The sequence below is a fragment of the Cicer arietinum genome, chromosome 4, assembly GCF_000331145.2.
Source record: "Cicer arietinum cultivar CDC Frontier isolate Library 1 chromosome 4, Cicar.CDCFrontier_v2.0, whole genome shotgun sequence".
NCBI lineage: Eukaryota > Viridiplantae > Streptophyta > Magnoliopsida > Fabales > Fabaceae > Cicer > Cicer arietinum.
Window position 1 is genome coordinate 57,168,781 of NC_021163.2, and position 10,945 is coordinate 57,179,725.

Sequence of the window (10,945 nt, forward strand, 5' to 3'; positions counted from 1 at the left end):
CACCATTTGCGACCATCTCTTCCATTGCAATCGATCTCCATGCACCTTCTATTCCCTTTGTTAATCGCAATCAACAATATTGTTAATGTTCTTCAATTTCCAAATCAACGTGAAAAATTTGAATGTGAAGTATGTAGGTAAATATATGACGTTTTTCTAACATGCACTTCCCCATTGAATTTTAAAGTTTGTGGTCATGTTTGTTCCTTTTATCCACGACCGTAGGTACCATATTTTGCTTTTTTTTTTTAAATTATATTTTAAATTTTGTGATAATTTACTACGAGAATAATAAAAATAAATATATAAGTATAATTGTTATAAACACATTGTATAGAGGGTTAGACCATGGTAACTAGTGACGGCATTGAGTCATCTATAATTATTAACGACTAATTAAGTTGTGAGTAAAAAATTCACAACAAATTATTAGCATTACATGTGATTTAATTGTGAGTACGTCATCGCTATTTTAAAAATGACCCGCGACCACAAAATTATGGTAACAACCAGTTGATATTTCAATAAGTGTCAATCTTTAACCTTATAAAATTTAACTCTACCTAATCTATCACTGCTACACATATACACAAATATATACTTATATATAGAGAAGATGAATCAAACATATAGGTCATCTACATCGCACCTCATTAACCTGTTGACTCACCTCACTAATACATTTGGTATATTTTTTTATAAGCAAAGGAAGTATTAATCAATGGGAGTTATAGGAGTATTCCAACCCATATAATACATCAAACAAACATTACAAGTTTTCAAGGCACCCAAGAGGACAAATACACAAATTTGCAAACCTACATGATGATTTTCTACCTGCCCTACTCATAAACTACCTCCAAGATATTAACTTAATATGTGCAACAATGTAAACTCATTTAGCCGTTCCACCTTGGAAGATAATCAGTTCCTCAAATCCCACAAACACCAAGTAATAACCATCCAAAAATGAGATATCTAATTTTATATGCTCTCCTACGGTCCTACACTTAAACAAGCCTCCAAAATTTAGAAAAATTTGGACGCCAATTTGACTACCTTCTCTCATTCATGTATTGCTTCCAACTCTAAGGTTGAATACTTTTTCGGGATATCACCAACTCTAGAAGTTGTGGAGTTAAAAGGGTTTGGAGGCACAGTCAAGTTTCCTTCATCTTGAGCCTCTAACATTTGGAGCACAGCTTTTATAGATGGACGATTTATTGGGTGCCACTGAATGCACCAAAGTCCTACAATTGCAAGTTTCTTTAAAATCATATCATCTCCCTCCCCCTCAATATTCACTTGCATATCTCGCCCTTCAAGCAGATTGTGAATCCATTCTGGATACAGAACTTGAAAATTTTCTTCAGACAACTTCCCTATATTCTTTCTTCCTCCTACCATTTCAAGCAATAACATCCCATAACTATATATGTCAGCTTTATACGATACATTTCCAAAGTTCCTTGAAAACACTTCAGGTGCAATGTAACCTAAAGTCCCTATCACTGTAGTTACTGACACTATGCTTTTATTTTTAGCACACAATTTTGCCAAACCAAAATCCGTTATTTTTGGAACAAAATCTTCATCTAATAACACATTGTGGGGATTAATGTCAAAGTGAAGAATTCGTTGATCGCAACTCATGTGAAGATACTCAATACCTTTGGCTATGCCAATAGCAATTTGTTGTAGCTTCTTCCAACCAAGAAAATGGTCCATGTCATCAGGTGGAGTTATGAAGTTCTGTAACGAACCGTTTCGAAAGAAATTATAAACAAGAGCACGGTAGCATCCATCAGCACAAAATCCAAGTAAACGAACCACATTGATGTGATGAACTTTTCCCATAGCGTTTACTTCGTTAATGAACTCTTTCCCATCGTTGTCGGTGTTGTTAATGTTGAGCATCTTCACAGCCACACAAATTTCATTCGATAGTTTACCTTTAAAAACTTTTCCATGAGCTCCTTCACCTATCACTTCCCTGAAATTATTTGTAATCCTCTTTATATCAGCATAAGAGAATCTCGCAGGGTTAAATGTCCTATAATCCTCTAAGAACTTTTCAATTCTGGTCTCATCTTCACCTTTTAGTTTAAAATGGGTATAGAGACACAAACTCGCTCTAAGAATCAATGTCACCAAAATTGAACCAAAGAACACAACTGCACAAAATAATATTAGTTTAAACTTGAAAGAGTTTATAAAGAGTGTCTCTCACTTTGTATAATTAAAAAATCCAATTGCACTTGAAAATAGATTTAAGCTTGAATAGAGTTTATTAAAAGTGTCAACCATCATCTTAATTTACTCATGGGTTTAAATTGTGGTTGCAAGATTGTAGATGTGGCAATCTGAATTTATTTTTTATTAATTTGCATCAAATATTATAATTTATTGCTAATATTTTTAGAGGATAATTTTTAATAATCTTATAACTCACCTATCTCTAATATTATCTCTAATATTTTATAACTATCTTATTAATTATCAACTATCTATCACATTAATATTGTTGGGTTTTGGGCTCCCTTCCTATGTGGAGAAAGACCCAATATGTGCAAGCACATGTGTTTCACTTAACCAAGTGGAGAGAGGTCAGATTAGGAGAGGGAGAGAGAGAGCTGAATTCAGATAGTGAGGCAAAGAGAAAAGTGAGAGAGGAAGATCAAAACCCATTTTCGCATAAAACAGAGCAATTACACTAGATTCGCGATTTCTCCTTCGTTCACCTGGATCGGGCTGAAATTTGGACAGCAGGTTCGTGACTCAGATGTCTGGGGTGGGAGAAATTGAGCTCGGACAGTAGTCGTTTTCCTGGTTTTTCTGCTGAACTTTGTTCTCAATTTCATGCTTGTTTTCTCATTGTTTTGGCTGATTGTTGTGCTGGTTACCTTGTTGTTTTTGGCTGGTTACTGAGCACGAATTTGTGTCATATTTGAAACTCTCTTGTACCCATATTTTGATCATAGTGGAGCTCTATTACTGGCTTGGTCCCGTGGTTGTTTACTTCTCACATTGAGAAGGTTTTTCCACGTTAAAAATTATTGTGTCCTTTGTGGTAGTGATTTTAGTTGTTGTGATTATTTGTTGTTGCTCCTCACAGATTCTTGCAAGTTTGGGAAATTGATTATCCGCTGCATATTGCTCTGTTAGAGTTGTTATTGTTATTTGTTTTGTTGTTGAATTTCCCATCAGAGTGGCATCAGAGCTCTTTGGTTAAGGGGCTGTTTGACTTGTTTGAATGATGGAGGCAAATACAAATAGAATGATTTGTTTGAATGGCACTAATTATCACTTATGGAAGGGAAAAATGAAGGATCTGATATTTGTGAAGAATTTGCATCTTCTTGTGTTTGCTAGTGAGAAGCCAGAATCTAAGACTGATGAGGATTGGAGTTTTGAACATCAGCAGGTTTGTGGTTTTATTCGGCAATATGTAGAAGACAATGTTTATAATCACATTGCTAATGAGGAACATGCAAGATCCTTGTGGAAGAAGATTGAATCTTTGTATGCTTCTAAATCAGGGAATAATAAGTTGTATTTGTTGAACTCCTTGATGAATTTGAGGTACAAGGAGGGGACTTCTATTTCAGATCATTTAAATGATTTTCAAGGGCTCCTAGATCAATTGTCAGGTATGGGTATCAAATTTGATGATGAAGTGTTGGGACTATGGCTACTGAATACTCTACCAGATTCTTGGGAAACTTTTCGGGTTTCAATTACAAACTCAGCTTCTGATGGTGTTGTCTCTTTGCAAAGTGTAAAGGGAAGTGTTCTTAATGAGGAGATGAGAAGGAAGGCACAAGGTACTTCATCTCATTCCGAGGTACTTGTCACTGAGAACAGGGGCCGAAGTCAAAGAAAGGAACCGAAAGGGAATAGACAGAATAACAGAAGTGCGAGTAGAGAGAACAACAGAAGTAAGTCCAAGTCCAGACACAAGAATGTGGAGTGCAATTATTGTCACAAAATGGGGCACATACAGAGGAACTGTTTCATATGGAAAAGGGAGAGCAAAAACAATAACAGTAAGCAGAGAGATAAGAATCATGATGATGATGACCGTGTTACTACTGCTACTTGTGATGATCTGATTATTCTCCGTGACTATGACTCAGTCAATCTTGTATCAGATGAGAGCATGTGGATTATTGATAGTGGTGCTACACTGCATGTTACACCAAGGAAGGAGTTCTTCACATCTTACACTTCTGGTGACTTTGGAGTGTTGAAGATGGGTAATGATGGTGTGTCCAAGGTAGTTGGTATTGGTGATGTTTGTTTGCAGACCAACATGGGAGTGCAGTTGTTGCTTAGAGGAGTCAAACATGCTCCAGATGTTCGCTTTAATTTGATCTCTGTGCAGATGCTTGATGATGGTGGTTATGATAATCACTTTGGTTCAGGAAAATGGAAACTCACCAGAGGTAACTTAGTTGTGGCCAGAGGGGAGAAAATTAATAAACTGTATTGGACTAAAGCATTGGTTGCTAAAGACAGTGTGAATGCCATGGATATGGAGGCTTCTTTGTGGCACCGCAGGCTTAGTCATATCAGTGAAAAGGGGCTGAATTGTTTAGCTAAAAAGGATGTACTTCCGGGATTAAAGAGTGCAGAGTTGGAGAAATGTTCTCATTGCATGGCTGGTAAGCAGACTAGAGTATCCTTCAAGAAACATCCTTCCTCAAGGAAGTCAGAGTTGCTTGAATTGGTGCATTCTGATGTTTGTGGCCCGTTGAAGGTAAAGTCAATTAGTGGTGCACTTTACTTTGTTACTTTTATTGATGATTGTTCCAGAAAGCTTTGGGTCTATGCTTTGAAGACAAAAGACCAAGTTCTGGAGAAATTCAAAGAGTTCCATGTTATGGTGGAGAGACAGTCAGGCAAGAAGTTGAAATGCATTCGTACTGACAATGGTGGTGAGTATTGTGGACCATTTGATGTTTATTGCAAGCAGCACGGTATCAGACATGAAAAGACTCCTCCTAAAACTCCTCAGCTGAATGGTTTAGCAGAAAGAATGAACAGGACATTGATTGAAAGAGTTAGGTGTATGCTTTCTGACGCAAAGTTGCCTAAGCATTTCTGGGGTGAAGCATTGTACACGGTAGTGCGTGTTATTAATCTGAGTCCTGCAGTTGCTTTGAATGCTGAGGTGCCAGACAAGATTTGGTTTGGCAAGAATGTCAGGTATGATCATTTGTGTGTCTTCGGTTGCAAAGCATATGTGCATGTTCCAAAGGATGAGAGATCCAAGTTGGATGGGAAGACAAGACAGTGCATCTTTATCGGTTATGGTCAGGATGAATTTGGCTACAAGCTGTTTGATCCAGTTGAGAAGAAAGCTGTTAGAAGCCGTGATGTGAAGTTCATGGAAGACCAAACCATTGAAGACATTGATAAGATGGAGAAGACTACACCTGAGATTGATAATGGTTTGTCTGATGTTGATCCAGTTCGGATGCCTACACATGATCTGGATACTGCTGAAAATAATGTTCAGAATGATGAGCAACATGGTGATGTTGGTGATCAGCAGCTTGGAGATGATTTTGATGTTCCTAATGATGATGCTGAAGAAGAACATGAGATGTCACAAGATGAGGATCTTGGTGATGCTCCTGAACCACCTCAAGCTCAAGTTTGGAGGTCTACTAGGCAGAGGAAACCATCCACCAGGTATCCTTCTGATGACTATGTTACCTTGACTGATGGAGGCGAACCTGAATGTTATGATGAAGCCATGGAGAGTGATGAAAAGAAGAAGTGGTTGGATGCTATGCAAGATGAAATGAAGTCTTTGCATGATAATCACACTTTTGATTTGGTGAAACTACCTAAGGGAAAGAAGGCTTTGGAAAACAGGTGGATCTTCAGAGTGAAGCAAGAAAACAATTCTACATCTCCAAGATATAAAGCCAGATTAGTTGTGAAAGGTTTCAGACAGAGAAATGGTGTTGATTTCAATGAGATTTTTTCTCCTGTGGTGAAGATGTCATCCATTAGAACTGTGTTGAGTTTGGCTGCTACTCTTGATTTGGAGGTAGAGCAAATGGATGTAAAAACTGCTTTCCTTCATGGTGATTTGGAGGAAGAGATTTACATGAAGCAACCTGATGGTTTTCTTGTTAAAGGCAAAGAAGACTATGTGTGTAGGCTCAGAAAGAGTCTATATGGTTTGAAGCAGGCCCCGCGTCAGTGGTACAAGAAGTTTGAGTCAGTTATGTGTGAGCAAGGCTACAGGAAGACTACTTCTGATCACTGTGTCTTTGTTAAAAAGTTTGCTGATGATGATTTCATTATCTTGTTATTGTATGTTGATGACATGCTTATTGTTGGGAAAAATATTTCCATGATTAACAGGTTGAAGAAGCAATTGGGCGAGTCATTTGCCATGAAAGACATGGGAGCTGCTAAGCAGATTCTTGGTATAAGAATCATGCGTGACAGGAACAAGAAGAAACTTTGGCTGTCACAAGAACACTATGTTGAAAGACTGTTACAGAGGTTCCAGATGGAATATGCTAAGGCTGTAAGTACTCCTCTTGCTACTCATTTTAAATTGAGTACTAGTCAGAGTCCTACCAATGAAGCTGAAAAATCAGATATGCAACGAGTTCCTTATGCATCTGCTGTGGGTAGTTTAATGTATGCAATGGTGTGTACAAGGCCTGATATTGCACATGCTGTTGGTACAGTTAGTAGATTTCTGTCTAATCCAGGTAGAGAGCATTGGAATGCTGTGAAATGGATTTTGAGGTATCTTCGTGGTACTACCAGTTTGAGGCTTTGTTTTGGAGGTGATAAGCCTACTCTTGTGGGATATATTGATTCTGATATGGCTGGAGACATTGATTCCAGAAAGTCTACTTCAGGCTACTTGAATAAGTTTGCAGGGGGAGCTGTGGCATGGCAATCCAGATTGCAGAGATGTGTTGTATTGTCCACTACTGAGGCAGAGTTCATTGCCATTACAGAAGCATGCAAGGAATTGTTATGGTTGAAGAAATTCTTGCAGGATCTTGGTTTTGTTCAAGATAAGTACTTGTTATTTTGTGATAGTCAAGGTGCAATTCATCTTGGTAAGAATTCAACCTTTCATTCTAGGTCCAAGCACATTGATGTTAGGTATCATTGGATACGTGATGCTTTGGATGATGGGTTGTTGGAATTGGCCAAGGTTCATACAGATGATAATGGTGCTGATATGATGACCAAGGCATTACCGAGAAGCAAGTTTGAAACTTGTTGTGAGATCGCCGGTTTGGCGGTCACCTCCACATAGTTGTGAGGGGGAGATATGTTGGGTTTTGGGCTCCCTTCCTATGTGGAGAAAGGCCCAATATGTGCAAGCCCATGTGTCTCACTTAACCAAGTGGAGAGAGGTCAGATTAGGAGAGGGAGAGAGAGAGCTGAATTCAGAGAGTGAGGCAAAGAGAAAAGTGAGAGAGGAAGATCAAAACTCATTTTCGCATAAAACAGAGCAGCTGCACTAGATTTGCGATTTCTCCTTCGTTCACCGTCTGATCGGGCTGAAATTTGGACAGCAGGTTCGTGACCCATGATACTTCAATCTGACCGGTGGATCGTCGATCAGAGGTCTGAGTTAGGAGCAATTGAGCTCGGACAGTAGCCGTTTTCCTGGTTTTTCTGCTGAACTTTGTTCTCAATTTCATGCTTGTTTTCTCATTGTTTTGGCTGATTGTTGTGTTGGTTACCTTGCTGTTTTTGGCTGGTTACTGAGCACGAATTTGTGTCATATTTTAAACTCTCTTGTACCCATATTTTGATCATAATGGAGCTCTATTACTGGCTTGGTCCCGTGGTTGTTTACTTCTCATATTGAGAAGGTTTTTCCATGTTAAAAATTATTGTGTCCTTTGTGGTAGTGATTTTAGTTGCTGTGATTATTTGTTGTTGCTCCTCACAGATTCTTGCAAGTTTGGGAAATTGATTATCCGCTGCATATTGCTATGTTAGAGTTGTTATTGTTATTTGTTTTGTTGTTGAATTTTCCAACGAATATATCATCTCTAAAGGTGTGTTTCGTTCTGAGTGTGTGGAGGGAGGAATTTTTATGAAGGGGGAGAGGGGTGGGCTAAAGGGGAAGTGGATATATGTTTGATTCAAAAAAGAGCGATGATAAATTTTTAATGGTTTTGTATTTGATTCAAGAAGAGGAAAATTCTTAATGGTAGTTTAGTTATATGGAACTCTTCCCTCTCCTTCCCTCCAAATTCCGTCAAAATAGAGAGAGATCAAAATAAGCTTTAGGAGAGATTTTAGCTTCCTCCCTTCCTAAAAATGGAACTAACATAAAAATATTTAAAAATTATTACCTCTTCTCCATCTACTCTCAACATAAACTTAATTAGCACATAAAAATAACATATTTTATTGTGAACTACGATCACACTGCAATTAAAGTCTAATGCGGTCTACAATTTAAATCCTTGGCATCTTTACTTCAAAGTTTATTTCATAAAGATGAGTAAGACCTAATATAAAAACATACTATTTTTGTCCCTATATATAAGATCTCTTTTGATCAATACACAAAAATTAAGAAAATCAGTTTTTACATTAAATTTTTCAATAATATACGCGTCTCTTCTCAAAATTATCCTTCAATTATTAAGATAGAGAATTAGTTGATCTTATAATTTCTTACATTAATACTTCTTGTTATTTGAAAAAATGTCTTCTATAAAAGGACAATTTATTTTTTTGACAAAATTATATTTTTACTCTTTTATTTTATTTAAAAGTAACTGTTTAGTATTTGATTTTTTTTCTCCCAAATTAAATTAGTGTTTAATACTTTAAAATATACGTGAATCGATTATTTATCTTTTTTGTCCAAATTAGTATTTTATATTTTAAAATTTTCAAAAAAATTTGATGCTTTACCTTTTTTTATCTTTCAAATTTGTCCTTTATATTTTTAAAAATACTAATGTGTCAAGCCCCATAAGATGAAGACCATAATTTTATATTACTTTACTTTTTCTATAACGTGATATAGCTTGACACATTTGCTATTTTTTTAACAATATAATAAATAAAGGATCATTCGTGCATATTTTAGAACATAAAAAATTAATCTGAGATAAAAAAAAAAAAAAAAAAAAAAAAAAAAAAAAAAAAAAAAAAAAAAAAAAAAAAAAAAAAAAAAAAAAATAATCAATTATAATTAAATAAGATAAATAATGAAAAATATGTAATTAATTTGTCTTTAATTTTTTACAAGAGTTGATCAAATAAAAATGCAAGGAAGTGTCTTACCTGCGGCAAGTAAAAGTATCTTCTTTGTTGATTTGTGATGACGGTCAAAACATTCTATTTCATCTTCAGTTCCGTTATTGTTCAGTTTACACATCTTTCCTTTTATTTCGCACTTTCTACAATTGGGTTTCGACCATTTCAAAACCAAATCATTCTCACCTTCCCGCAAGAACACTGACGAAGAAATATCTAAAATCTTGGTGCAGTGTATTAGGTCAAAACTCTGATCAAGGAGTCTGTTGTCAGAATATTCAATATAAACCGGGCAGAAAAGTGAACTACAGTGGAGGAAAGTGAAGCTATCATTATGGTCGGATGACTCAAATTGAAAAGGAGTAATACTAATAGGTGATTGAAGGAGCTTTAAAAACTGTTTTGAAAGGCAATTTTCAGGGTCAGATACGTGTAAAAGTTGTAATTTATAATCTATGCTTGTGACTTGAAGTATTACTGGATGAGGATGTGTAGGAATCTTAAGTAGAGTTTTGTTTGTGTGTGAACAAGTAAGATCAAAGCCAGGATAACCACATCCATATTCTGTGTCTTTAAGTCTGAAGGGAAATCGAATTGGCGGGCCGTGACGTCCGCACCTCAAATCCCTCCCAATACAACCATTAACTCCCCAAATCACTGTGTTGCAAACCACGATGATGAGAATCATCACCGCAGAAATATTGTAACAAGTTATCATTTTTGTAAGTTGGAAAAGAGAAATTACTGGATGCAATAAAATTAGAGAATCTACCTATCTCTATTTCATAACATGTGTTACTGTTGTTTTCAGCTTAAAAAAGCATTATATTTCTGTGTGGCTCTAACTCATTTTTGTTAACGAAAAAGCATTAAATATATATTTAAAATGTTACAGAAATTTTTTTCATAAAAATTAGAATTATTTAATAAAAATAAATTAAATATAAATTTTTAAACAGTAAAAATTTAAATGTTCATATAAAATTAGTTTTTTGTTAAAAAAATTTAGATTTTATATGAGAGATGTTTAGAATATCTTAAATATAATTATAAAAAAATCATTCAAAATTTCCAAGAATACACATGATTAACTAATGTAAAGGAGTAATTACAGATAAAAACAAATATATTTTGAGAACTAAAAAATTTTAAAAAAATTTTGTTGATACTAAAATCAAAATATTTTAATTTTATAAAATAATAATTTATTTAACCCGTATTTTAATTATCATTCTTCTTTTAAATACTCTAAAGTCGTAAAAGTTATAAATATATCAAAGGGAGAGTCTATTTTCCATCTGAGAGAGTTTGGAAAATATATGATTTGGACGTGTGTGGAGGAGAAATAGATAACTTATAAGAACAAGGTTTTTAAAATATTATTAATTTACCAATAAAGATAATAATATTTGTGATGATGATTTATTGAACTAAAATTAAATGTGATGCAGTGACTAGATGTAAATGACTTCAATCAAGTGTTTGAAAAGTCTACATAGACACAATTATTTATTGTTTGGCTCCACACCTCTTTCTACTCTACTTCTCTTACTTTTTTTTCCAATTATTTTCTCTCTATCTCCCTATTATCTATTTGATGGAGAAGATTTATACGAAAAAAGGACTAGCTGTTCATGACATAACATGAACCATACTAGTACGTTTGAAA

The 10,945-nt window shown here is 35.2% G+C and overlaps 1 protein-coding gene across 1 annotated transcript; it reads right to left on the bottom strand.

Annotated features, from left to right (window-relative positions):
* Positions 1-586: 586 nt before the first annotated feature.
* LOC101509077 (rust resistance kinase Lr10-like) lies at positions 587-10,110 on the bottom strand. The gene is made up of 2 exons (XM_073367651.1): positions 9,304-10,110; positions 587-2,174 (listed from the first exon to the last, which is right to left on the bottom strand). Exons 1-2 carry the CDS (start codon positions 9,992-9,994, stop codon positions 1,066-1,068), a joined length of 1,800 nt encoding a protein of 599 aa, XP_073223752.1. The 5' UTR covers positions 9,995-10,110; the 3' UTR covers positions 587-1,065.
* Between the last annotated feature and the right edge of the window lie 835 nt (positions 10,111-10,945).